Genomic DNA, 25,025 nt, shown 5'->3' with positions numbered 1-25,025 from the left:
GCCCGATATTTTTGCAGTCACGGTCACACTTCACGCAGTAAACAGAGATTTTATCGTGTAGTGTAGAGGAAAAGTACTGAATTTATGGTCAACGGCGCATTAAACCAAACCAATAAAAGTGTCTGGATGAACCAAGAACCAGCGCGCTCCTACCAATTGTAAGTATTTCCCTTAAAAGCGAGGGAAAAGGCTTTGTGGGCAGCCAGCGAGTACACACACACGCACGACGTAGACAAATACTTCCCCTCCCCTCTTTAATTCCACGAACCTTTTTTCCGCAGAGCACAGGCGACCCAAATTACGACGAGCGTTTTCTAATTACGCATTCCAATCATGGACGAAGCTAACATACAGGACAAGGAGCGGTTCGCTAGCCGCGAGAACCACTGTGAGATCGAGCGACGACGTCGCAACAAGATGACGGCCTATATCACGGAACTCTCGGACATGGTGCCCACCTGCAGTGCTCTGGCCCGCAAACCGGACAAGCTGACCATTCTTCGCATGGCGGTGGCCCACATGAAGGCTCTGCGTGGCACTGGTAACACCAGCAGCGACGGCACCTACAAACCCTCCTTCTTGACCGACCAGGAGTTGAAGCACCTCATCCTGGAAGCGGCAGATGGTTTCTTGTTCGTTGTTTCCTGCGATTCCGGAAGGGTTATCTACGTCTCCGACTCTGTGACTCCCGTTCTAAACTACACCCAGAGCGATTGGTACGGCACCAGTCTGTACGAGCACATTCACCCCGACGATCGCGATAAGATCCGTGAGCAGTTGTCCACACAGGAATCGCAAAACGCCGGCCGCATCCTGGACCTCAAGTCGGGCACTGTAAAGAAGGAGGGCCACCAGTCTAGCATGCGGTTGAGCATGGGAGCACGACGCGGATTTATCTGCCGGATGCGAGTTGGAAATGTGAGTGCAGAAACCATGGTCTCCGGGCATCTGAATCGCCTCAAACAGAGGAACTCACTCGGACCCTCAAGGGACGGCACCAACTACGCCGTAGTTCATTGCACGGGGTACATCAAGAACTGGCCGCCCACTGACATGTTTCCCAACATGCACATGGAGCGAGATGTGGACGAAATGAGCTCGCATTGCTGCCTTGTGGCCATCGGGCGGCTCCAGGTGACATCCACGGCCGCCAATGACATGAGTGGCTCGAACAATCAGAGTGAGTTTATCACGCGTCACGCCATGGATGGCAAGTTCACTTTTGTGGATCAGCGTGTTCTCAACATATTGGGGTATACGCCCACTGAGCTCCTAGGCAAGATCTGCTACGATTTCTTTCATCCCGAGGACCAGAGCCACATGAAGGAGAGCTTCGATCAAGTGCTCAAGCAAAAGGGACAGATGTTCTCGCTGTTGTACAGAGCCAGGGCTAAGAACTCGGAGTACGTCTGGCTTCGCACTCAGGCGTATGCCTTCTTGAATCCCTACACCGACGAAGTGGAGTACATAGTGTGCACCAACAGCTCTGGGAAGACAATGCATGGCGCTCCTTTGGACGCAGCAGCTGCTCATACACCCGAGCAAGTGCAGCAGCAGCAGCAGGAGCAGCATGTTTATGTCCAGGCTGCTCCCGGAGTGGACTACGCCCGCAGGGAACTGACCCCAGTGGGCAGTGCCACCAACGATGGCATGTACCAGACGCACATGCTGGCCATGCAGGCTCCGACGCCGCAGCAGCAGCAACAACAACAGCAACAGCGTCCTGGATCCGCGCAGACCACACCTGTGGGCTATACCTATGACACCACACATTCTCCGTATAGTGCTGGGGGACCCTCGCCATTGGCCAAGATCCCCAAGTCGGGCACATCGCCCACACCTGTGGCGCCAAACTCCTGGGCAGCACTGCGTCCACAGCAACAACAACAGCAGCAGCCCGTGACCGAGGGCTATCAGTACCAGCAGACGAGTCCGGCCAGGTCGCCAAGCGGTCCAACCTATACCCAATTGAGTGCCGGAAACGGCAATCGTCAGCAACCGCAGCCGGGAGCTTATCAAGCAGCTCCTCCGCCACCGCCGCCAAATGCGCCGGGAATGTGGGACTGGCAGCAGGCTGGAGGGCACCCGCATCCGCCGCACCCAACGGCGCATCCGCACCATCCTCACGCTCATCCCGGAGGTCCTGCCGGAGCAGGTCAGCCGCAGGGTCAGGAGTTCTCGGACATGCTGCAGATGCTGGACCACAGTGGGACGACCACGTTTGAGGACCTGAACATCAACATGTTCAGCACGCCGTTTGAGTAATCCCAATACCCTCCCGATTCCCCTTTCCCTTCCCCTTCTTTACTCCCCACTTAACCTGTGTCTCTCTCAACCACTGTTCAAGTGCAATCCATCTTAACATTGTTGAAATAATTCAGCCAAACGCATGCAAACTGTAATCTCGTAAATAGCATTTTAAGTACATAGCCGTAGTCACGTACACGTCTCTTGATAACTTTTATTTTTGTGTGCTATGCCTTCTTTACTTCCACCTGACATTTCCATAACCCCGCCCCGCCTGCACTTAACCCGCTCATTGGCCGTGTAAAAGTATTTACAATTAAAGTAACGAAAGGGAATAAGTTCATCGCGAGAGAATATGAATTGAACTTTCTCATCGATACTATAGGATTAATTCACGTGTGACACGCTTTGTGCAGAGTATTCTTTTGTATTTCTCATCAAGCATTTTAAAGTTCATGCAACATATACATATATAAATATACAATCCGTAGTCTAATATACAAAAATGTATAATTGTAAGCTATACAAGTGCACCACTTACACTTTTTCGCCTCGAACAACCAATGACATTGACACCATTTCATACTAATTTTAGCTCATTTTCCGCCAATGCAACCAGAAGAACTTGAGCAAACAATATACATATTCTATATACATATACACACAAAATCGCTTCATGTGCAGCTTTTCATTTTGTGTTAATTGCAATTCATGCAGAACGAAATCTTTCAAGCTCAATACAGTGGCGCTCAAAACTAAATCGCACACACAACATAAGACCATTTGATGACGACAAGTTCAAAAATTAAATTAGTTAAGGCCAATCCAAGAAACAAATTTAAAACAATTCTTTAGCCGCTAAGTTTCAAACAACGATTATGCTTAAACCTTTGTGTATTGAGTATTTTGAGTATTGAGAACAAATATTTCGGTTTTTAATAAAATTAAACATAATGTACTACAACTATGAATGTAACAATTTTTATGAAATCTAAGTTTCGACAGATTTCACTTCGCTTATCGTTGCTTTGTTTATGGGCTTTCCTTAAAATCTTTGAATTTTTTCGCTGGATTGTCAATGGGGGAACCTTCAGAAGTGGTCCTGCGTTTGCTAACCTCGCACTCTTTTTCCTGATCCTTCTCATCTTCACTGGTGTCACTCTGTTCCGCTTTGATTTGATCTTGCCGCTTCTTACGGACATTTAGCCAAGACATCATGGTTTTGTTCACAGGTTGCTTCTCAGGTTTAGCCGCCAGTTCAATAGGCTTGTTGCACTCCTCGCTTTTGTTTCGCGAGTTGTTTACCAACTTGGATACCCTATGCCATTTAAGTTCAGTAGCTGGACGCAGAGTGGCTAAAGCTTCCGCGTCGCTCACTCGTTTGAAATCCAGCCAATTCTGTGATAAAATAAAATACATAGGTTTAAAAGTAAAACAAAGCAAGACCTTTTCTTTACTTACGTTCATCTGCTGCTCACTTTCGAGGATCGCCGGCATGCGGTAGTGCATCCAGGACATGATTTTGCTGGACTGGAAGGTGATAATACTATAGCTGTACATCTTATCGCCGCTTTCGTCCTCCCAGACATCAAAGAGTCCTGCCATACGCAGCAGCTTCACATCCTGGGGCGACCAAGTGGTCTTATCGTATATCTTGACATCGGCAGCTTGCGGAACGAATACTAAGTAGGCTGTTCGCTCCGATGGCTTTTTGGCGGGACCGGCAGTTTGCCACTCATAGAAGCCCTCGCATATGACCACACATCGCTGACCGCGCTTAAAGGGCCCCCGATACAGCTTTGAGTCCATTAAGTGCTCTAGCCGGCAATTGTTGGTGGTCAAGCCATGACGTCGGTAGTCACCCTTGTGCCAAAACGGGATCATGCCCCACATCATGGGCACGACCACTCGGGCGCACTTTTGATCCTCGGCGTCCGAGAAATGAGCTGCAGACACGATCACAGGCGTTATATCGGTGGGAGCTATGTTGTAGGAGGCCTGATAACGCCGTCCCAGGTTAAACTCCGCCCGCCACTCGGGTGTCTCCATTTTCTCTTCCTCCTCATCCTTGATTGTTGCATTTCCCTCGGACTCCGGCTCCTTTTTAATGCTTTTCTTGGGGTATTTGCAGGCACATATCACCTGATCTGGATCAAGTGTTCTAAAAAGAAGTTTAGTTGTGCTTTTAATAATAATTTTAAGTACCTACAGGCATGTGCGACCACACATTGAAAATGAGAACTAAACAAGTTTTGATAAGTAATTAATAATATTAACGATACATTTTTGAACTAAAAATGTAAACACATATGTATATATAAAATACAAAAAAAAAAAAAAAATACCAAATTTCTCTGATAAGTAAAAGTACTAAACTCAATTTTAAAAAAACTACATAGTATTTCGATTTGACCAAACTTTGGTCTCTGGTCTCACTCTGCCGTAAAATTACAACAGAAACAGAGCGGCGTTCTAAGTTTTCTGTGCATTTTAAAATAATTAGAGGAAAATGGGCGAACGCTACAATATCCACAGCCAGCTGGAGCATCTGCAGAGCAAGTACATAGGAACAGGACATGCAGATACCACCAAATTCGAGTGGTTAACAAATCAGCATCGAGACTCTTTAGCCAGCTATATGGGACACTACGATATTCTCAACTACTTTGCCATAGCTGAAAACGAGTCTAAGGCGCGTGTCCGCTTCAATCTCATGGAAAGGATGCTGCAACCATGTGGGCCACCCCCAGAAAAACTAGAAGATTAAGCAATTTAACTGAAAACAATAAAATGAAGGAAAAACTATATCAATCTTTCCAGGGGTGGATAGTCAGCACCATGTCGGTATTTTTTTTTTTTGGGTATTCCGAGCCTAACCGTGCACGGTTGCACTGCAGGTCAGGAAAAGCTTTTCACTCGATATAACTTATTTTCGTTTCAATTATTAATTTTCGAGTGCCAGTGTTTTAACGTAACAGTAAAAAAGCCAATGTCTCACCAAAGCAAAGTACGTCTCCGTGTTTTAACCACAAAACAAAACGAAATAACCAACTAAAACCAGCTCGAAAACGCTGTACAAGAAACTGCAATACAGCAGCAGCCACAACAACAATAACAAGTCGGAAGCATCTTGTGCAAAAAGTCGCGGCGAACAAAAGAGATCCCAGGCGCAATTGGCAATGCGTAGAACCCACATATTTGTGTCTGCACAAAGACACATACCAGTGAATGTGCCTGTTTATTTGTCGAGATGAGTGCACGAAAACGATGAATAATTTGTCGAAAAACAAGAGCAAAAGCCAGACGACGCATAAGCTTATAAATAGTGACAAACTTAAACAGACCTACTGTTATTTCCCAGCTGCCCAATCAGCCTGTCTGTCAAAGTTCTTGCAAAAGCTTTTTTCCCAGCAGACCGTGGCTATTTGCATGAACGCTATTGTGGCTGAGTTGCCAGACCTGCGCGAGAAAAAGCGTAATTCACCAACTGAGTGCTCATGGCATGATTAACGAAAAGTCTGCATATTTCGCCGTGTGTGTGGCTGCAAATGTTTATAAACAATAACTGCAATAATAAAAAGCAAAATTAATCAGAATTAGCAAACTGTTCCCAGCGAATACGGCAACTCTCGCGCATATCTGCGCTTTGGTTTTTGGAGCTGGGTAGGAGAAGAGGGGTGAGGCAGAGACGGGGGCACCAAAAGCCCACGACATCGTCGAGTTGAAAATTTTCGCGAAACCGAAAAAGTTAAAAATAAATGTTTACTGTGCAGCGGCATCGCGGCTGGGGAAAATCGCAATTAACCCCCCTTGTTCCGCGAATGGCTCAGTGTTGAATGTAATTTTTCGATGGCTGGCGCTCAATTGTATTGAATAATTCGTTGCCCCACTGAGAGGGGGGTGAGGCTGGGGGCAGGAGAGCCCCTCATTTTCGTGTGCCTCTCCACCGTTTCTCGTAAAGCAAACGAAACGGCAAAAAGAAAGAACCGTAATGGTGGGCAAAGTAGAAAGACGAGCAAAAAACGAAGGAAAAACAAAAGAAAAGAGATGTCCTGACATTGTTTGTCTTTACACCCATGAATAATCTCCTCTAAAACTAATTCCTGGAGTTGCCTCTTTTTGATTAGCGTTTAAACTTTAGCGTATTTACTTTGCCGTGTTTGCTCTGTTTCAGCTCCTCCAAATCTAAACAAATTCCTTCAATTTTCCGAATCCGAAACCCGCAAGGATACTGTATAAAACCTGCACAGAACTCGAAGTTGATAGTAAGTTAATTTAGCGGGAGTAGTTCTCCTGAACGCTAGGAAGTGGAAGCAAATCCTACTGCCGCTGCCGAATAATGAGTCGACATGAAGGTATGTTCTTGGAACCAACCGATAGAACTACATATAAACGGGATAACATTTTCATCACTCAGGTGTCAGCTGCGATTCGTGTCTCAAGAGTAATTTCAACGGACGGCGTTACAAGTGCTTGATCTGCTATGACTACGACCTGTGCGCTGATTGCTACGAGGATGGCGTCACCTCCACGCGCCACCTGGTCGAGCATCCCATGCAGTGCATCCTCACCCGCTCTGACATAGAGCTTTACTTCGGCGGCGAGATGCTGACCTCGGACCAGCCGCAGAGCTTTACCTGTCCTTACTGCAAGAAGATGGGCTTCAGCGACGCCACACTGCTGGAGCACGTCTCCGCCGAGCACACGGAGACCAGTCTTGAGGTGGTCTGCCCGGTCTGTGCCGGCCTGCCAGGCGGCGAGCCGAATCTAGTCACAGATGACTTTGCCGGTCACCTCACCCTGGAGCACAGGCAGGGACCGCGCGAGCTGATTTCCTTTTTGATATCCTTTTTAAACAAATGCTGTATATTAATTGGGAAAAACGCCCAGCATTATCGCAACGAAATAATTTTCAAGATATTACGAAATTGGTTGTGTTGGTAGTTAAGCAAAACAATTTTTTTTATTTGTTTATCATATAGATTCCTATTCTTCAAAGAAATTTAATACTTTTCAAATTTTAGTCATATTATTACATCATGAGCAAAACGTAATTGTAGATAAATTTAGAATTGATCAAGCCAACTTTGTTTGCCTGATGTTTGGTTTTCGTTCCGAATGTCTGCCAGGCAAATGCGGCTAGTTCTAGTTTTGTTCAGTTTCACTTTAAAGGATTGTAAATCTTTTCGGAATTTGCATTTTAGCTTTTCTGCACTGATTTTTTTTCAACTTAAATCCAAAATTTATTACATATCTCGCATGAATCACAGATACTTTTAGATTATTTTGCGATACAGCTAGAGGCATTCTATAATCTAAATATTTCAGCCAGTTGTAAGTTACTTACTGTGATACCTTTGGTTGCCTTAACCTGTAGACAATACGACGAGCCCTCTGCCATTCGTCATGGCGGTGGAGTGCGCCGAATTCCAGGACGCACCCTCGGTGGACCACGGACGCGCCGCTCCAACATGCACTTTAGCTCATCGAGCGGCCTGTCGGCCTTGTCGCCCTCGGGTCGGGAATCGGTGGATCCCATCGCGGAACTGTTGTCGCAGCTTTCCGGCGTGCGGCGGGGTGGACCGCCCACATCGCAGCTGCAGCAGCTACAAATGCAGATGCAGTTGGATCGCCAGCAAGTGACGGTAAGGGAGAGTCCTCCACCACAAATCCAATATATTTGTGTGTATAAGGAAACTGCGACTTTTGTTGTTTTGCCTTTGTGCTTGCAATATTTTAGGCATCGCGCCAAATCGATCGGCTGCCAAGGCGTGCGCATCCCATAGTCTCAACATCGAACTCGAATGCCGCCATGGCCGAGGTGATCAGCGGTGGAGCAGGCGGCAGTGGCGCAGTTGGAAGCGGCAGTGGTGGCGGCAGCGGGGGCACCGCACCGCCCAACCTGCGCACCACCGAGTGGCCAGTGACAGCTAGCTTCTCAACATCGGCCAGCAATCATTCGCAGACTCAGTCGAGTCTGGCCGCCAACAGCCTCAATGCCAGAGAAGTAGTTCATCCCGTTGGCCAGCATACCCAGAGTCAAATGTCCACTAATCCCCTATGTCTTGTTCTGCAGGCGATCGGGACGAGCAGCAGTGGAGCCAGCAATGCCCTGGGCATCAGTGTCGGTGTTGGTGGAACGGCCAATGGCAATGGCGGAGCCGGTGCATCCGGAGTGGGAGCTGGAGCCACAGGCAATGGTGCGGCGGGTGGTCAGGGTGGCGCGGCAGCTGGCGAGTCCCTCTTGCTGGCCCAGTTTATGCAGCCCACCCTCTCCGAAGCCGAGTGGGCGATCGTGGAGAGCATGCGAGCAGATCGGTAAGTATATTCCACTAAGAAAATTATATTTTTCTGTCGCTTAGCTGTTCCCACCGCAATCTTATCCGAATCCTTTGCTTCTAGCTCCATGTTTGTGCAGTCGTTGATGCTCTCTATGCTTTGCACTGAGGCGCTGGACTTAAATGCCTCCGACGAGAGCCTGGTCAAGAGTGATAATGTAAATAAGGGGCAACAGCAGCAGCAGGAGGAAGCCGAAGCCGAGGCGCAGGCGGAGACCCTGCTGAACAACAATGCCGATGTGGAGCAGCAGCAGCCACAACCGGCGATGGTGCGACAGGTGAATCAAATGCAACAAACCTCGCCGGAGGATTTTGTGTGCGACGAGTATCGTTATAAAAACAAAAAGGCCAACACAACACAAACGAGCGCCACAGGAGGCGGAGGAGCAGGAGCCACTGCAGCCCCAGGTGGGGGTGCTAGCGGAGCTGGCAGTAAGCCAACAGCTGATAGAGGCATCGAGAGGCGCGGCGGTCGTCCACCGCCAGCGGAGATGGCCACGGGCTCGCAGCAGCCGCAGCAGCAGCAGCAGTCCTCTGGCAATCAGGCAGCGTCCCAGCAGAAATACAAACAGAGCGCTAATGCAGCGGCGGCGGCAAACACAAATCAAATTCCCGACACTAGGTAGTGCCTCTGGTGATGATCACCACGAATTGCATCAACAACAACAGAAACAACCACACCCAATGTAGCTGCAGCAGCCACAACAAATCTATCACCACCACCAACACCGCAACAGCAAAGAAATCAGCAGGCAGGAGCCGAAACAGCAGATGGAACTACAACCAACACAGCCGTTAAATTAACATCCGGAGTGGGGGATAGCTGCTGCTCTGGAGGAATCCGATTCGTCTTAAGCAGTTGCTGACGCATCTGCCGCAGCAATTTCGTCAAAAGGAAAACTATATTATGTATCGTTTATTAAATATATTAAAATTTATATAATTATAAAAAGATGAGAGGATGTGCAGCGAGAAAAATTATTGTAATCATTGAATTAATTATAATTTAAAGAAACCACAAAATATTCTTGACTGTGATTCGGCTTTATTTAATACGCAACTCTCTGCGTAAGGAAGCCAAACTTCAAATTTGTCCACATCCAAGGGCGGTAGGTCGTCCAGATCATACGCACTTTGAACACCCCTTGGTCTTAGGCAAAATAAATTCTCCACAGCACGTTTAATCTGCTGCTCGGAGCAATATGGATTGACCATTACAATGGAGTGAGCGAGCATCTTCGCTAGCTTTTTGAAAAGAAATCGATTGGCAATAAGACCCTCTGCCAGGGGACTCATCAAATGTCGCACGATCCACGGTCGAATGCGAAGCACGCTGCTGGCCAGGAGTACTTCGTCCACTAGATCAATGGAGGGGCTGGATATCTCGGTGGCGAATTCATCATCGCTATCCTCCCCGAATAGCAGGTGGAATTTGTACCGTAAGCGATCTTCGCAGCGCCAGTCGGCTTCCAACAAGCGCACCAGACAGGCATTAAGCTGCCTTTTCTGTCCGTACAGTTCGCAGGGCCAACGACTCTGACGCAGATCCACTTTGTTAATTTGTTGCTCCCTGGGAGGTGTGGCTGATGGGGATGTGGGTTGTTCTTCAAACTTTTTGGGACTCGGCAGTTCAGCGTTCTCTATTTCCTCCAATATGGCCGAGATCTGCGGGTCGTCGTTTACGGCGGTGGGTTCAATGCCAAAAATGTCATTAAGATCGGTTGGCTCATCGCCAAACAGCATGGCCAGCTCCTGAGCCACTGCATCTTCTGTTTCAGAAAAAGGTGAGCCTTGACTAGCCTGAGGTTTGTGTTCCCGAGTATTTTTCCTTCTGCGACAACTTCGACAGAGCGATTCATTTTGTGACTCTCTTACTTCTTCTGACTCTTCAAGTCTGGCCTGAAACATATCGATTTTCCGACGTAGGTCGTAGCTACCTTCAAAGACATTACCACCCTGGTCATCCGCGTCAGTCGTTTGAGTGGCTCTATCCACCAAGAGTTGTCCTGACTTGGCATAAACCTCATCCCCTCCAGCTGAAAGCTGCATTTGGTCGAAGACAACGTTGGCCAGGCGGCACTCCTGGGTGTTCCTTCGCACCGCGGCAATCTGTGGGTGCGCAGACATTAAAACTATGGCTTATCGACATTACCAATCCTTTCACCGTCTTGATCATAGCTCTTTGATAAATCTGAGCCGCCATGCATGCCTGTTTCGCCTTGTCCTCCAGTTGATCCAAGCTCGCTGGTATGCAAGCCCAGGCAGTGGGTTTGTGGCGATTCCGGGATTTGCTGGCCCACGCGCAGACGTTCTCCTTTAGCTGCCGTTCCAAATAGAGCAAATACTGCTTACGTACCTAATAAACAAAGCGAAGCTTAGCAAAAAATATTATATTTGTTTTGTCAATGACTTACCACCTCTGTAAGGGTTACAAACTCATTATTGCTTTCGTGTGTCATGCTTAGCTTCTTTCGAGTATTGTAAGTATTAAGTATAATTGACTTAGTTCATGCTGGCTTTTGTTGATAACAGTTAAGCCGGGTTTAAAGTCAAATGAGAATTTAAACAATTGTTCAGCGTTGCCACCTGGCAAACATCAGCGGCTTTACGGTGAGTGGCCAAAATGAAAAAGTCTCACTATTTATTTTTAAAAAATAGGCTCTAAAAAAATGATTTTATTAATAACGTAATATAGTGTAAACACCGGTACACTTTCTTACTTTCTTAAGAAGAAATAAATGGTACCGTATTTCTTTATTTATTTTAAAAGGGCAAAAAAAATTATCTTTTTTATTGGTTTGATTACTAGTCTATTTATTGGATTAGCTCGAATAGTAAACAATTTTTGGATGCGAACTACAATATTGAAAGTTTATTAAGATAATATTTCACAGACAACAGCATTACAAGTGTTCTTTGCTTAATTGTTATATATTTATAAACGTTCGAGCAGTCCTTTTAAAATGTAATAAATTTAGCTGCCGAGGACACTGAGCCAGTGCCTGCTTACAATGCATACATAAATATAAGAAAAAGACATATCAAACTACAATTAAGATCAGTTATATAAAAAATAAAGCATTTAACGGTCAATAGTAGTTGATTTTGCGGAGCCAACGGAATTAAATATTCCGTGTTGTTTATTACAAATCGTTATTTTGAACAACAACAAAATTAAGCGTGAGGACAAACTATTATAAATATTTGATTAATTATGTTTAAGGGCTAAACTTCTAAAGCCGCTGCCAATATTTGGCTTAATTTTGAATATCAATCGATCATCGCTTCTGTTCGATTTACTGCCTCTTTCCCAGTTAGTCCAAAAACATGTTGTCGTCGTCGAAGGTAAAGACGTTGTTGCGTGCTGGCTGGGCGGGATTTGTGGCCTCTGATCGTGTTCGGCTACTTTCCGCCGTGGTCTGGCTGCTGCTGTTGTTGGCTGGCGAGGGATTGTCTGTTCCTGTGGCGTTGCTGGCTGAGCTCCTGGTGGAATTACTGCCATCGGTCCCCATAGCCGGGCCAAATCCATCGAGCATAACGAACTCGTCGTCGGCATCGCTACCGTCATCCGCCAACGACTTCCGACAGATGGGACAGGTGCTGTGCAGGTTTAACCATGGCACGATGCAGTTTTCGTGGAAAAGGTGCGAGCAGGGCAGCTTGCGTACAGTCTCGTCTATCTTGAAGTCGTCCCAGCATATGGAGCACTGGATCTTGCGTTCTACCTCTTCGGCACTGATTTGCACATTGGGTATCTCGTTAATGCGCTGCGCCGACAATGGCGGCGGCCCTGACGTCTCCATCTGGTTGAGCATCTGGGTGACGATGGTGTCAAGGCCCTCGCGGCCCCAAGCGTAGTCCCCGGGGTTTCCCATGAAGAACATGTGCGAGTTGCCGCCGCCACCGACACCTCCTCCTCCGGGTCCGGTCACAATTTCGGCCGTGGCACCGGCTAACGGCAGGCTCTGCAAAAAATCAAAGAGCACATTGTCCAGTCGGTCCAGATTGGCTGGACGCACACGTCCGCCGGCCGTAAGACCGCCGCCAGAGCCACTGCCCGAGGGTCCAAAGCCACCTAGGTGCACCACATTGCTGTGCCGCCGGTTTGGCTCGATGGTGATCTCCAAGTTGGGCACATTACGCATGTTAAGCAGTGACACAATATCGTTTCGCAGCGACTCCACGTTCAGTTGAGATCCGCCAGATGCACTGCCCCTGCTCAGCGTGTCATGGGAGCCAGAGGATCCGCTGCCGCTACCGCTACTACCGGATCGGCCACCGCTGGAGGCTCCGGCCGCTGGAGAAGCCATCTCAGGCGCATTCGCCGGCAGCTCCTCCACAAAACCATTCGCGCACAGTGGACAGGTGAAGTCCGAGTTGGGAATGTTGATCTCCACGTTGCACATATGGCAGAAGAAGCGCTTTGGCTCCGCTGCCCGGTCCTCCACAACCATTGCCTCGGCCATCCTGCAGAAAGTCCTTTATTTACTGGCGATTGCTGAGCTCGGCGATTGTGCAAGTTTGTCGACCCACAGATGTCGTCGGTTGCCGGCGAATCTATTCGTTGTTTTGCACAGTCGAGTACAAGGTACGTGCACCTGGTTCCACGCCGGTCATTGGGTTCGCTCAAAACTATTGGGAATTTAGGGAATATAATATAATTTTTCTATAAATAAGGCCCTTTTTAAAGTGGCCCTTGGCGCAGAAGACAAGAAATCCCGCTGGGAAGGAATGCTGCGGACGGTGCTTGGTCACACCGATGGCTGAAATACGGTCATAATCGAAAGTGATGATGACAAAGTAACTAGATTGGGCATTAAACAATCTGTAGAGCTTTAAAGTTTTTTTTAGTATTTGCGTCATATAAAACCCAACTTTATGAAATTCATTAGGTTAAACTTTCAATAAACAGATTTAGCCGGTCTGAAAATAGCTGAAAGTGCAATACGTCCATCCCTAGTAGGCGCTGCCACACTTCTGTGTTTCACCCAGTCAATTTTAGCATATTTCACTCTCGCAGTCTGGCAACTCAGGGCAGAAACAAAAAGTCATCATCTCCAGGCGGCGTTTAGCATTTTGCAAATTTCAATTTTCCTGCTGATTAAATTAAGTTAAGTGAGCAGCACCGCCACCATGTCGATTCTAGCCTATAACGGAGGGTGCGTAGTGGCCATGCGCGGGAAGGACTGCGTGGCCATCGCCACTGATCATCGTTTCGGAGTCCAAGCCCAGACGATCTCCACGGACTTTAAGAAGGTGTTTCACATCGCTCCGAGGATGTTCCTGGGACTCACCGGCCTGCAAACAGACATCCTGACGGTCCGTGATCGCCTGATGTTCCGCAAGAATCTATATGAAACGCGCGAAAACCGAGAGATGTGCCCCAAGCCCTTCTCTGCCATGTTGTCCAGCTTTCTGTACGAGCACCGTTTCGGCCCGTACTTCATCGAGCCGGTGGTGGCCGGTCTAGACCCGAAGACCCTGGAACCTTTTATCTGCAACATGGACTTGATTGGCTGCCCTAATGCCCCCGACGACTTTGTGGTGGCTGGCACATGTGCAGAGCAACTGTACGGAATGTGCGAGACCCTGTGGAAGCCTGATTTGGAACCGGACCAGCTTTTCGAGGTTATCGCCCAGTCCATGATGAATGCCTTTGATCGCGACGCCATGAGTGGTTGGGGTGCCACCGTCTACATTATCGAAAAGGACAAGATCACGGAGCGCACACTGAAGACCCGAATGGACTAGAAGATAAGAGTTCCCTTGGTGATTTTGTATACAATATTAACCGAAAAACATATACAAATAAAATTTGTTTAGGTACAACATCTGATTTAATAGTTTTTATGTTTATGCATTTTTAAATGTCCGATGGATGAATTATTGATCGACCGGCCACTCAACGGCTTTCTTGGCCAGCAACATAGCAGCTTCCTCGGTTTTGGCTCCGCCAATGAACCCGTTGTGGTGCACAAATATAAGGTCATTGATGCCCGCCTTTTGGCTCAGTTCTTCGTCTCTCAATCCTCTCCACGGCGTGGGTAGGAACTTGCGACCCAGAAAGCTGCTAGGCGTTACTGGGACTCCGGCCACGCGCCAGCTATTGCCGTCGTTAAAAATGACTAGCTTGGGAACACCTTCCACATCGTATTCCTTCTCCAGATCCGCCAGGTGAGCCTTCCAGGGGCAGAAGGTCTTCAGTAGAAGAATCTCGCCGGAGGGATAAATGGATTTCGCCTGTAAAAGCGCCTCTCGAACGTGATCTCTGGCCGTTATCCAGGAGCAAGCCACCTCTACAACGTTGTCCACAAACTCTCGGCCAGCTGATTCCATTGCCTGCCGGAATCGTTCCTCGATGTCTACGCCAGTTTCCTGCCAGGACGGATTCAGTTTCCCAATGCGGGCAGACAGATGGGTAGAAATTTTGTACACAGGCTCGCCGCCCTCAAACATGGGCACTCCGTTATCGATGGCATCCAGCTCGCTGATAAAATTCCTGTAGATCTGGACGAAAGCCCGTTGTAAGTTTTCAGGCGAGAGTTGGATGCCCTTTTCCCGTTTCAGTATGTTTTGAATTACACGCTCGCCGTAGTGGCTGTAAACCAAGCCGGCGCTGCTCAGCCTAGAGAGGGTTACTTTAAGTTAGATGATTCTTGAGTGTGCATATCCTTATCTCACCTTATTACGTTAAAATCATCGCTCACCTCCGGGCGAACGGACTTAAATGTTTCCTTAAACGTTTGCTGGTGATGATCGAACCATTTCTTGGCAGGATCATAGACACCACCGACATCTACTATGATGTCACATTTTTCCCTCAATGCCTTGTCATCTCGACTCCGATAGATCTCAGCGTTTTGAAACTCCTCCAACTGCTTAAGCATGAAGCATGCCACCACCTCATCGCAGTGAAAAGTGCCGTTGTGTGTGCCGATCCATAAGGGCGACCGCTTCGGTGGAGTGCCTCCAGTCATTATTGATAGTTTTCCTTTTCACAAAAGTTTACTTTAGTTATTAACTACAATTAAACGCTGTGTTTTCTAAATTCTTACGAAAACGCGGTAAGAACCGGAGCATCTGCTACACAAGTGATGCTGAAATAGCTGGCCTCCAAGCTGACCGAGTATTCCCACCAAACTTTCCCCCTAACATCGCATCACAGTTTGGGAGGGTGTATCAGCTACTAGCACGGACTCAAACCGATCAATATAAATCCGCCTTTCTGGCCAATCCGCGGGTTAAAATATTCAAACTTGTAGTATGGCAGTACTGGCAGTCGTTTTTTAAAACGAAAAAAAAAACGGAAAAAATATAAGTCTTTTAAAATGTAATATTATTCTTTTCTTGTGCTTTTTTGAAAAAATTCAAAATTGTTTTAATCTGTACCAAGCACAGTCCATTTATTATTAAAATTCGCCTCTCACCATGGGCGTTTGTGTTGATCCAGTAAATTAGCATTAATTTGCTAATTTATTAGACAACAACTTATAGGGACCACTTCGTCATTTTAGCTGTTTATAGAAAACCGTTGGATGAAAATTCAGTAAGTCTTTGCAGCTCAAGACCCACGCATGGATATATTTAGTTGATTTAACTAGAACAAGGATTTTTTGATATGGCAGAAGCCCGTTTGCGCCGAAACATAAGTCGGCAAGTACCCGCAATGTAAGGGTTGTAATATTAGAAAATAAGATCATAAAAATCCACGGGAGCTTGAACGATTAAAAACATATTATTGACCTACTGCGTGATTTTTCTTATATAACCGGCTGATGCCCCAAGTTATTTAAATTTCACATTTCCGTTAATTGTGAGCTGGAACTGACGAACGATAATTAAAACTGAAATAGTAGTAAGTGCCAGTGTGTGTGTGCGTTAAAATAACATAAATCACTGCCGACTACAATGATCACGTGTATAAGCGCAAAAAAACCGTTTAAATTAAATTGTTGCACAGGCATTTTCCCCGTTTTCAGCATCCCACGACCTTCGAAAAGATGCGAAAGCGCGGAAATTGACTGGAAAAGGAAACATCGGTCCGATCAAAACTCGTTTCTGAACACTTCTCCAATGGAAACGCGAAGTGCAATTTGCCCCGACACCAACGTCATCCAGATAGAGTGGGGGTTTCAGGGGATCAGGCTGGTACTAATCGATGCAGACACGCTTATCACATCGTGGACTCGATTCGACCCCGGTTTCTTTCAATTAAGCTTATCAAACCGATTACGTTGGAAGTTCATTGCCACTAAGCGAAGTATGAGTTTGTTTTCACAATTACCCTTACAATTATATTTTCACACCCAGAACAAATAGCAAATGCCAAGCTAACACCTTTCAGTACCCATTATTAGCAACAAGATTTCAAGGGTATACTGCTCTCATAGCTCGTTCGTTGGAAGGTTCTCTTAAATATTGAGCTGGCATCGTTAAATATAGTTAAGGTAAGAAATACTAGAAAATAAATTTTAGACCTGGTAAAATTTGTTCTATGTGAGGCACGTTTGACAATAAATATTATTTAATGCATCTGCCTAAGAGAAGAAGGGTATAATTCGGTCGGAGAGCCTTATCCCACGACAACTTAGTTCATTTAACTTATATTAGCGCCCCTTTTTTAATAAATTACTTAATACGACAAATATGTGAGTAATGCATGAACGCGTCAAAATTACGTTAAGAGCAATTATCTGGAGCACAATAATAGATTATATGTCGGGAGGTGACGATTTTGTACTGGTTTGTATCTATTCAATTTTGCAACTATTAATAGTCCAGTAATTTAGGTTTGTGGAATTTGATGGACAGTTTATATATTTACTATATTAAAGTTAATCATTTAATTTGTTTGGTTATTTAGATTACAGACGCCTTGATATGCAAAATCGCAATTCTAACTATTCTAAAGATTTATTTATTAGAACTTAAGTGAACTAAAGTAGCTTTTCTGTGTTTATAGAGGCCGAGATCAAAGACACGCTTGACGTTCTATTCATGTGGGGCAGGTTTATGCAACTGTCATTCAGCTATTGCTACTTGTGTTTGCATCGCGTAAATAATATAAAATACGTCTTTGTGTACTCTTGCCTCAGCCTGAACCGGAATGCTTTGGGTGAACCTAAGTTGTTCTGGCGACACGAATAAAGATCCAGAAAGAATTTCACGTTTTATTATGAATGCCAGATCGATTCCAAACTGATTTAGTGGGAAGATTTAGTGGCGTTCAGTGATTAGGTAAATACAACAAAAAACAGGTTTGTCCGCGGATCAATTGTTCTCCCGCTCAATGAATATCTTTTTAGGTGGTTTGCTTTTTTTTCCTAGCCGCCGAATCTGTTACCAAATTTCCTACATTCCAATTGACACAAATGCCAAGTGAGCTTTACTTGCGTTTAATTTCTGAGCTCCGATCGGTGAGCTGAGCTTAATGGAAAGCTTGCCAATCGGGCTTTGTTGTAACGGTACAGATATTGGCGCTTGGCTTCGGTTCGGCTTCAGTTTGTTTTTACCGCGCGACACGCTCTGGTGTTAGCGTTAGCCCATAGACAAATCGGTCGCGGGAAAAATACAGAAAATCTTAAATATTTTACACCTTAACTTTAAGTAGCACGGTACAAGTTCGTTGCAGGAAAAAAGTTGACTGGCCCGGCTGCTGTGAAACCAGTTTAAAATTCGGCAAAAAAACTTCCAAAAGTTCAACACACCGATGAAACCTTTCGGAATCCCTTGAAAAATTGCCCGTATGCGTGTAATATATGTGACATCGATTAAGTGCAGTGTTTCAGCTTTGCCTGCAAGTTATTTCCGTTGCACGCAATCCTTACCCAAATCGGTATAACCCTTATTCAGCCAAAAGTCTGCGGTTCTGGCTGCATTTTCTTGGCAATTAACTAATTACATAAAGAGAATTTTTCTGAGAGGGCCCGTTGTGCAAGTCTTCGTCAAACATGATATTTGCTTTTAGTTAACAAGAAATGATAATTACGAACAAGCCGTAAAAACAGCGAAAATTTAATGCCATTTTTATGACCTAGGAATTTTAATCACATACTAAGAAAATGTATATTTTTCTTAAGCCATTACATTTTTGTAAAACAGGATGCAGAATTTCTTCCCTGAGATTGAATATTTATCATGGCATTAATGGTGTACAATTTTTTGTTGAGTTTTTTTCAATGTAGGCAAATATTGAAGATTCTGGAGAAAGGAAGAGAAAATACGAGCTTATATTTTGGCACCAGTCAGTTGGGGTGTGCCACATTAATCGGTGGGTCGCTGCGAACGTCTTTCGGTTCATCTTGAAAATGTAGTTTTAACCGGTTCCGCTGGGTTAGGTGAAAAAAATGCGATTTATTACGCATCTCATAGGCACCGTACCATTCAACCACATCGCTAACCCTATGCATCTTCGATGAACTGGTTTCCATACTTCAAGGCTTTTCTTTTTCTTTGCCTGCTTTGCATTTTCACATGACTTTGCTCATATGCATAAATTATAGGCAAATGGCCATAAATCGAATGTTTTTTGGTAAATATCTGCTAAGAGGTCTCTCCGCCAAGTCTCACGTGACGCGTGCCTTTTTAACCGGGCGTGAATTAATTCAAAACTAAATTTTTATATGTCTTAAACAATCGCAAAATTTTCACGTTTTCAAAGAGTTAAAAACCCTTTGTGTTAGGGTATAAAACGAAATTATTTTTGATTTGTGTACATATAAACACGTAACATTCAATTGTGTCAAAAACTTCGGCTCTCCCAATCGCATAATAAACAAGCTGAAAGAAAGCGGACAAAACAAGAAGACCAATAAATGTCCAATTAAAAGGTTTTTTTGTTTGTCTGCGATTTTGAAAGGTTTTGCCACTTAGCACTCGATAAATAATGATAATAGACAATAATGATAGCCAAATGATGCCTAACTAAGTGAGAAAGGCCATAGTTTAATCGGAAAGTACACACCGAGCAACGCGAAGACGAGCAGGCAGCTGAGCAAACAGAAAAGTGCATTAAGTATACGGCACGCATCAAGTATTCGCCACGATGTCCAATGGCAAGGCTGCCACAGCTGCCGGCACAGCTGAGAAAAACGGGTAAAATCGCACACTTTATATTTAGTTCCCGCTTAGACAATAAGCTATCGTTAATTGCTTGCTGAAACTAATCGAATGCAAAAACACACTTTTTCTGTTACAGCTCGCTGAACGATCGGCCATTGTTTATGCAAAATACCAACGGCGCACGTATTGCGGCCAGCGAAGTGGAAGTCAGCAACTTCCGACGCGCCCTCCCACAGTTTTTAGCTGTTAGTATTAAGAACATATTGCTATTCGGTAAATAACACAAAAATTCCAGCTACCCATTATCCCGGGGGAATGAATACCGGGGAACTACTTAGCTTTTATTTCCTCGTAAAAAGTCACATTTTAGCTGACTTAAGGAACCCACTTGTAATTATATGACCGTTAAAAAAATTCTAAAGGCGCGAAAAATAATTATTTTGTGATTTTAAAGCAGCTGTACAGTTAGTGTCACTACTAGGTAAAATATGAGCGTCCTATATTATTTACTGAAGATTCTTATTAATATTTAAGACAGCGCTTTCTTTTAAATAGCTTTTTACTCCCATCGGTTTCATTCCCCCTGACTGACACATGTGCTCCTAAATAAACATTTATTATTGCTGTATCGAAACCATATCTGTTCGTCCTTCGCAGGATATGGCATGACCTTGGGCTTCCCCACAATCGTGATACCCGCCATTCAGGGAGGCGAGGGTCGCAGCGAGACCAGTGGCGACATAGTCCTCAACAAGGACGAGATCTCTTGGTTCAGTAAGTATCCATACATCCTGATGAGATGCCAAACTAAACATTCTGACCATCAAAACTATTTATAAAGGTTCCATCAACCTGATATGTGTGCCCCTGGGATGCCTCTTCTCCGGTATTCTCACACAACCGCTGGGCAAGCGACGAGCTATGCAGGTACGTCATTAAAACCATGATTAGTTTTTTGCTGGCAACGAGTCTTGACCAAATTGAGCAATTGTAACCTCAGCTATTGGTGTAATTTTATTTCGGCTTGCACCTGAAGAGAACAAATTGCAGCTCCCCACTTAGCCGCAATCAGTGGGGGCTCATCAGTCGCTCCTCCGATTACCGATCGCTCGGAACACTGACACACTGAGCTGGAATCGAGCTGCGTGACTTTGTGGGGCTTATGCAATTATGCTTATCCAAACTCACCCACCACACACCACACACCACCCACCAACCAATCCCCTTTGTGCTTGCAGTTTGTCAACCTGCCGATTCTGGCCGCCTGGCTGATGTTTCACTTCGCGACGCGCACGGAACATCTGTATGCGGCTTTATGCTTGGCTGGACTTGGTGGCGGCTTAATGGAGGCGCCGGTAAGTGAATCCCAATCCCAACCACATTCAAATGCACCCAAGCTCATGCCTATCACGTGTGAACGGAGGGCTAAATTCCGGCTCTTTGTTTGTCTATTAATTTGCATACTTCTACGGCAGGGGGAATTTCTTTTTCCACCACTTTGTGAATTTTTAGCTAGGCTGTAAATCAACTTAGCTCAAAACAAATTTCTGGGAAAACTTTTATATACCTTTGCAAAATAATTTAACATTTACCCTATTGAATAGCTTACCAAATCACACTGGGCCTCCAATTCACAGCTGTTTATTTCAAGACTTTATTAATGACAATTGTGTTGCACACTGACATGAATTAGAATATTTTGGTTGAGAAAAGAACATTATAAAATGGTTCTCAACCAAAACTTAAATTATTTATTGAGAAATTAATATCATATTTAAAGGACTTTAAATTCTATTTGCCTTTTGGGACTTTCCTGTTGAAGAGCCGACATGTAAGTTGCCTCTAATTTTTTTTTGCGGCATTCCGAGTTGCGTTGGTCCTTTTCCGCTGACAGTCTTTCCTGCGATCCTCCTTGTATCGTCGTATACAATCTTGTAGAGCTGATCGCCATCTTCGATTTTCCTGTTAAAGAGACAGGTGAAGTGCCTCTTGTTTTTCGATTTCAGCATTCCACAGCCCAGTTTTCTGTTCTTCTCGAAGATCAGATTGCCGAACGACCTCAGGTGATCCCCACAGGATGCGGCGGGGAACTTCTTCACATCGTAATCGTGCAGATCCTTATAGTGATCGAACCACATCTGGAGGAAGCCGATTGGGGTGATCTCTTCGGAGGAATTGTTGACGAGCGCGAAGTCTGTGGACTCGCCCACGTCGTCGTAGCGGAACGTGTTCACGCATGCTCCGAAGGAGTGGTCGTGGCACTGGTTCGAGACCCTCATCGCGATCACGGACAGCTCCTCGTCCCAGGTTATGGCCGGTAGCTTCACTGCCCTCGGCAGCGTGCCGAGTCCCCGCTCCACTTTCTTCCGCATCTCGTTCACGGTGCTCAGTATTTCGTCTCGGTAATGGTTCATCATTATGCCCTCGTGGCTACCCCCGCACTTGGGGCCCCACTAAAGTTTGAGTTTAGAAATAAGCTGAGTTTACTATCTGGGGGTTACTTACAAAGCGGACGCTGCAGGTTATATGCATTTTATTTCCGGGGCAAAGGTTTCCATTGCAGTAATCGAGCGGCTTGTAAATACCTAATTAGAGATCAATTGGCTTCGCTTGCTCCCACTAGTTACCTTAATTGGCGCTTTATAATTCTTTGTCTGCGTATATTTTGGCCATCGAGTGCGGTAAATAACGGTGCATTGCATTCCGATCACACGGAGAAAAATTATGAACAGTAGCATCGTTTTCGAAGATCTTACTTCTACTGATTAAATTCATATTGAAATGGTTCGTGGTGAATAATTCAAATTTAAATGCTTAAAATGGGTGAGAAAAATATTTGTTTTCATGACGTATGGTTTAGGTTTGAAAGACCACAGAGAAGATCGTCACATACGGCGATTGCAAATTAACGTTCAGTGTGCTAATGTCAATTGTTGAATGCCACTCTTGATTGCATCCAATGACCCACATTTTTGTTAGACAACAATGTTTTACCTCGCCAGTTCACGTTGTGGTTTTTTGACGACCTTGGCCAACTCCTTGAGAGCTTTGGCTGCCACTTGCCACTTGAGATTGCCACAAGCTGCTAGCTGCTGGTATTTATGGTTAAGCCACTAACTCCTCACATTCTGTGGAACACCAAAAACATCAAATTTGTAAAAATTAATAAAAGAAATTTTAAAAGGATTTCTTTTGAATATGTTTAACCAATTTCTTTTCAAAAACATTATTTAAGAGCTTAGTTCCATATTATACAATAGTAAAGTAGCAATTAAAACTGACAGAAAATTGAGTTGCATTTGAAGTCTTGGTGTTTAGCTTTTTGTTGATTATCGCAGAGGGTTAACCTCACTCGAATAACGACTCACCTTGCTGCTCTGTGTCATTGCAGGTGCTCACCTATGTGGCCGAGATCACGGAGCCAAAGTATCGTGGAATTCTATCGGCGCTGGGTACCACGTGTGTCATCACAGGAGTCTTCATCCAGTTCATCCTGGGATCCCTCATGGACTGGCGGAGTGTGGCGGCGGTGAGTTCGGCCTTCCCGGTGATCACCATCATAATGCTGTGCTTTGTGCCCGAGAGTCCGGTCTGGTTGATCCGGGAGCAGCGATTCCGGGAGGCGGTGAAGTCCTTGCAGTGGCTGCGTGGCTGGGTGCCGGAGCACATGATCGAGGCGGAGTTCAATCAGCTCTACGACGAACTGATCACCCAAAAGGCTATCGAGCTGTCGGCAGATGGAGTGCCACCTCCTGGCCAACGAAGGACCTTGGGTCAAAGGCTGCGCATGTGGCGGAAGAGGAGCTTTCTGGTGCCGTTCCTCCTGGTTTCCTTCTCCTTTTTCACGGGTCACTTTTCCGGAAAGACCCCGTTGCAAACGTATGCAGTGCAGATTTTCCACACCCTCAAGGCTCCGATGAACAAGTACCATGCCACCATCCTTCTGGGAGTGGCTGAGATGCTGGCCACCATCCTGGGCGTTGTCCTGATCCACTTCACCGGAAAGAGGCCCTTGGTTCTGGTCTCAACCGTGGGCACTGGTCTGTGCTTCTTCGGCACGGCCACGTATGCCCACTTCCTGAGCGAAGTCCCGGGATTCACTGTCAACAACGTGGTGGTCAACGCCTCCTCGATTGTGCCCAAGGAGGGCATCCTCTCCCAGGAGAATATTTCCAGGATCTTTGAGAACGAACAGCAGGCCATCAGACAGGAAACCGAACGTTTCACCACTCTGCTGCCGGACTTGGAGACAACAACTATGTTCGAACCGGAAACCTCTAATCGCAGTAAGCGAGAGGCGGATGAAATGATGACCACCGATGCCCCCATGGACACCACCATGTGGCCGGAGCCGGCGAGCAGTGCGAAACCCATAGCCTCTTCATCCTTGGCCCCTCCTTCAACTACTACAACGAAACCGCCTATTGTGGAGGATCTTCTGCTGGTGGTCCCGAAACAGGAACACAACTACCTGGTCTGGGTACCACTCATCCTTCTACTGCTGTCAGCCTTTTTCTCCCACCTGGGAATCCGAATGCTGCCCTGGATCCTCATTGGGGAAGTCTTTCCAGCGGAAATACGCAATAGTGCCTCGGGATTTGCCGGCGGAGTGGGGTACATTTTTGGCTTCCTGGCCAACAAGCTCTTCCTGGTGATGCTGACTGCCTTGACTCTACCCGGAACGTTCGCCTTCTATGCCACTGTGGCGTTCGTTGGAACCATTGTTCTGTACTTCACGCTTCCGGAGACGGAGGGACGCACCCTTGGTGTAAGTAAATCAATTCGATTTTAAATCAGTGTTTTCATTTATAAATCCTTCTATGTTTAACTTTCAGGAAATTGAAGCCCACTTCTCCAAGAAATCGGACATGAATTTGCTCCGGAAGCAGCCCAGCGCAAAGCTGCCCATCAAGGATGAAGCCCAGTACCCCGGCAGTGCCATCAATGTCCAGGGTACCTTCCAGGTACCCATTACCTCACAGCAACAGGCAAAGATCATCCACTTGCAGCAGAGCGACTTTGCACCCCGGCCCCAAAACGGACGGACACCCGGAGTTGGAATGGCCAATCCCGCCTTTGAGGAGAGCAACACCACACATTTGTGAGCGGATCAGGCCGTCCGTGTCATCATGCTTAACGTAAACATCCTTTTCAAGTGCTTAACATTCCAGTGATATTTCTGAGAAATAAACTTAACTATTTAGATTTATGTAGATGAAATGGTCTCTCCTTGTGATATGTATTGTGTGGGCTTTAAATGTTTTATTTTTAGCTCCAAACACTTAGGAAATGATTCACAACCTCGCGGTATCGGCCTAGACCAACGAAAAGGGGGCGTCTGCTGGCAGTGAAAGATGACTTTCGGAAACGGAATTAAGA

At 45.9% G+C, this 25,025-nt stretch overlaps 10 protein-coding genes across 22 annotated transcripts; 5 read left to right on the top strand and 5 right to left on the bottom strand.

Moving 5' to 3' along the window:
- Positions 1-14: 14 nt before the first annotated feature.
- On the top strand, positions 15-3,211 carry LOC108099506 (aryl hydrocarbon receptor nuclear translocator homolog). The gene is made up of 2 exons (XM_017203069.2): positions 15-158; positions 282-3,211. Exon 2 carries the CDS (start codon positions 334-336, stop codon positions 2,263-2,265), a length of 1,932 nt encoding a protein of 643 aa, XP_017058558.1. The 5' UTR covers positions 15-158; positions 282-333; the 3' UTR covers positions 2,266-3,211.
- On the bottom strand, positions 3,124-4,589 carry LOC108099507 (abasic site processing protein HMCES). Its single transcript, XM_017203070.2, has 3 exons — positions 4,457-4,589; positions 3,709-4,408; positions 3,124-3,645 (listed from the first exon to the last, which is right to left on the bottom strand). Exons 1-3 carry the CDS (start codon positions 4,474-4,476, stop codon positions 3,280-3,282), a joined length of 1,086 nt encoding a protein of 361 aa, XP_017058559.1. The 5' UTR covers positions 4,477-4,589; the 3' UTR covers positions 3,124-3,279.
- An 81-nt stretch (positions 4,590-4,670) lies between these two features.
- Positions 4,671-5,052, top strand: LOC108099508 (splicing factor 3B subunit 5). Its single transcript, XM_017203071.1, has one exon. It carries the CDS (start codon positions 4,757-4,759, stop codon positions 5,012-5,014), a length of 258 nt encoding a protein of 85 aa, XP_017058560.1. The 5' UTR covers positions 4,671-4,756; the 3' UTR covers positions 5,015-5,052.
- Positions 5,053-5,126: 74 nt separating this feature from the next.
- LOC108099530 (E3 ubiquitin-protein ligase Kcmf1) lies at positions 5,127-9,547 on the top strand. 5 transcript variants are annotated; one of them, XM_017203097.2, is made up of 7 exons: positions 5,127-5,254; positions 6,422-6,602; positions 6,665-7,089; positions 7,632-7,892; positions 7,988-8,254; positions 8,324-8,565; positions 8,650-9,547. In XM_017203097.2, the coding sequence occupies exons 2-7, from the start codon at positions 6,587-6,589 to the stop codon at positions 9,209-9,211; spliced, it is 1,773 nt and encodes a 590-aa protein (XP_017058586.1). In that variant the 5' UTR covers positions 5,127-5,254; positions 6,422-6,586; the 3' UTR covers positions 9,212-9,547. The 5 variants fall into 5 exon arrangements, with proteins under 5 accessions (XP_017058586.1, XP_017058588.1, XP_017058587.1 ...); XM_017203099.2 differs by lacking the exon at positions 5,127-5,254 and adding an exon at positions 5,358-5,910; XM_017203098.2 differs by lacking the exon at positions 5,127-5,254 and adding an exon at positions 5,358-5,924.
- Positions 9,548-9,584: 37 nt separating this feature from the next.
- On the bottom strand, positions 9,585-11,151 carry LOC108099531. Its single transcript, XM_017203103.2, has 3 exons — positions 11,000-11,151; positions 10,750-10,941; positions 9,585-10,694 (listed from the first exon to the last, which is right to left on the bottom strand). Exons 1-3 carry the CDS (start codon positions 11,042-11,044, stop codon positions 9,585-9,587), a joined length of 1,347 nt encoding a protein of 448 aa, XP_017058592.1. The 5' UTR covers positions 11,045-11,151.
- Positions 11,152-11,684: 533 nt separating this feature from the next.
- On the bottom strand, positions 11,685-13,310 carry LOC108099523 (E3 ubiquitin-protein ligase Iruka). The gene has a single exon (XM_017203090.2). The coding sequence runs from the start codon at positions 13,049-13,051 to the stop codon at positions 11,900-11,902; it is 1,152 nt and encodes a 383-aa protein (XP_017058579.1). The 5' UTR covers positions 13,052-13,310; the 3' UTR covers positions 11,685-11,899.
- A 279-nt stretch (positions 13,311-13,589) lies between these two features.
- On the top strand, positions 13,590-14,421 carry LOC108099525 (proteasome subunit beta type-3). Its single transcript, XM_017203093.1, has one exon. It carries the CDS (start codon positions 13,719-13,721, stop codon positions 14,334-14,336), a length of 618 nt encoding a protein of 205 aa, XP_017058582.1. The 5' UTR covers positions 13,590-13,718; the 3' UTR covers positions 14,337-14,421.
- LOC108099524 (MYG1 protein C694.04c) lies at positions 14,400-15,720 on the bottom strand. 2 transcript variants are annotated; one of them, XM_017203091.1, is made up of 3 exons: positions 15,641-15,720; positions 15,267-15,576; positions 14,400-15,210 (listed from the first exon to the last, which is right to left on the bottom strand). In XM_017203091.1, the coding sequence occupies exons 1-3, from the start codon at positions 15,663-15,665 to the stop codon at positions 14,469-14,471; spliced, it is 1,077 nt and encodes a 358-aa protein (XP_017058580.1). In that variant the 5' UTR covers positions 15,666-15,720; the 3' UTR covers positions 14,400-14,468. The 2 variants fall into 2 exon arrangements, with proteins under 2 accessions (XP_017058580.1, XP_017058581.1); XM_017203092.1 differs by having other exon boundaries at positions 15,267-15,681.
- Positions 15,721-16,171: 451 nt separating this feature from the next.
- On the top strand, positions 16,172-24,862 carry LOC108099565 (facilitated trehalose transporter Tret1). 8 transcript variants are annotated; one of them, XM_017203161.2, is made up of 8 exons: positions 18,103-18,199; positions 19,458-19,679; positions 19,783-19,919; positions 20,304-20,420; positions 20,488-20,573; positions 20,885-21,001; positions 23,038-24,414; positions 24,482-24,862. In XM_017203161.2, exons 2-8 carry the CDS (start codon positions 19,630-19,632, stop codon positions 24,749-24,751), a joined length of 2,154 nt encoding a protein of 717 aa, XP_017058650.1. In that variant the 5' UTR covers positions 18,103-18,199; positions 19,458-19,629; the 3' UTR covers positions 24,752-24,862. The 8 variants fall into 8 exon arrangements, with proteins under 8 accessions (XP_017058651.1, XP_017058650.1, XP_017058648.1 ...); XM_017203159.2 differs by having other exon boundaries at positions 19,444-19,679; XM_017203158.2 differs by having other exon boundaries at positions 18,103-18,328.
- On the bottom strand, positions 21,287-22,384 carry LOC108099566 (venom allergen 3). The gene is made up of 3 exons (XM_017203164.1): positions 22,274-22,384; positions 22,152-22,220; positions 21,287-22,099 (listed from the first exon to the last, which is right to left on the bottom strand). The coding sequence occupies exons 1-3, from the start codon at positions 22,382-22,384 to the stop codon at positions 21,431-21,433; spliced, it is 849 nt and encodes a 282-aa protein (XP_017058653.1). The 3' UTR covers positions 21,287-21,430.
- Positions 24,863-25,025: the final 163 nt, after the last annotated feature.

The sequence above is a fragment of the Drosophila ficusphila genome, unplaced genomic scaffold, assembly GCF_018152265.1.
Source record: "Drosophila ficusphila isolate 14025-0441.05 unplaced genomic scaffold, ASM1815226v1 contig_791, whole genome shotgun sequence".
Lineage (NCBI taxonomy): Eukaryota > Metazoa > Arthropoda > Insecta > Diptera > Drosophilidae > Drosophila > Drosophila ficusphila.
The sequence above is the reverse complement of the archived record's forward strand: the minus strand, read 5'-3'. Positions and strand labels throughout refer to the sequence as shown.

Bases quoted from the DNA above. Each gene is read 5' to 3' on its own strand.
- LOC108099523 (XM_017203090.2), bottom strand. From the start codon at position 13,051: ATGGCCGAGGCAATGGTTGTGGAGGACCGGGCAGCGGAGCCAAAGCGC.
- LOC108099506 (XM_017203069.2), top strand. From the start codon at position 334: ATGGACGAAGCTAACATACAGGACAAGGAGCGGTTCGCTAGCCGCGAG.
- LOC108099525 (XM_017203093.1), top strand. From the start codon at position 13,719: ATGTCGATTCTAGCCTATAACGGAGGGTGCGTAGTGGCCATGCGCGGG.
- LOC108099507 (XM_017203070.2), bottom strand. From the start codon at position 4,476: ATGTGTGGTCGCACATGCCT. The intron at 4,409-4,456 runs GTAGGTACTTAA...ACTTCTTTTTAG, and splicing joins ATGTGTGGTCGCACATGCCT to AACACTTGATCCAGATCAGG. The intron at 3,646-3,708 runs GTAAGTAAAGAA...ATTTTATCACAG, and splicing joins AAAGTGAGCAGCAGATGAAC to AATTGGCTGGATTTCAAACG.
- LOC108099565 (XM_017203162.2), top strand. From the start codon at position 16,204: ATGGCAGAAGCCCGTTTGCGCCGAAACATAAGTCGGCAAGTACCCGCA. The intron at 16,254-19,782 runs GTAAGGGTTGTA...TTTCTGTTACAG, and splicing joins AGTCGGCAAGTACCCGCAAT to CTCGCTGAACGATCGGCCAT. The intron at 20,574-20,884 runs GTACGTCATTAA...TTGTGCTTGCAG, and splicing joins GCAAGCGACGAGCTATGCAG to TTTGTCAACCTGCCGATTCT.
- LOC108099508 (XM_017203071.1), top strand. From the start codon at position 4,757: ATGGGCGAACGCTACAATATCCACAGCCAGCTGGAGCATCTGCAGAGC.
- LOC108099566 (XM_017203164.1), bottom strand. From the start codon at position 22,384: ATGCTACTGTTCATAATTTTTCTCCGTGTGATCGGAATGCAATGCACC. The intron at 22,221-22,273 runs GTAACTAGTGGG...GGTATTTACAAG, and splicing joins ATTATAAAGCGCCAATTAAG to CCGCTCGATTACTGCAATGG. The intron at 22,100-22,151 runs GTAAGTAACCCC...CTCAAACTTTAG, and splicing joins TAACCTGCAGCGTCCGCTTT to TGGGGCCCCAAGTGCGGGGG.
- LOC108099530 (XM_017203097.2), top strand. The intron at 8,255-8,323 runs GTAGTTCATCCC...CTTGTTCTGCAG, and splicing joins ACAGCCTCAATGCCAGAGAA to GCGATCGGGACGAGCAGCAG. The intron at 8,566-8,649 runs GTAAGTATATTC...CTTTGCTTCTAG, and splicing joins GAGAGCATGCGAGCAGATCG to CTCCATGTTTGTGCAGTCGT.
- LOC108099531 (XM_017203103.2), bottom strand. From the start codon at position 11,044: ATGACACACGAAAGCAATAATGAGTTTGTAACCCTTACAGAGGTG. The intron at 10,942-10,999 runs GTAAGTCATTGA...TTTGTTTATTAG, and splicing joins TTGTAACCCTTACAGAGGTG to GTACGTAAGCAGTATTTGCT. The intron at 10,695-10,749 runs GTGAAAGGATTG...GCGCACCCACAG, and splicing joins AAAGAGCTATGATCAAGACG to ATTGCCGCGGTGCGAAGGAA.
- LOC108099524 (XM_017203091.1), bottom strand. From the start codon at position 15,665: ATGCTCCGGTTCTTACCGCGTTTTC. The intron at 15,577-15,640 runs GTAAGAATTTAG...TTTTGTGAAAAG, and splicing joins CCGGTTCTTACCGCGTTTTC to GAAAACTATCAATAATGACT. The intron at 15,211-15,266 runs GTGAGATAAGGA...AACCCTCTCTAG, and splicing joins GATGATTTTAACGTAATAAG to GCTGAGCAGCGCCGGCTTGG.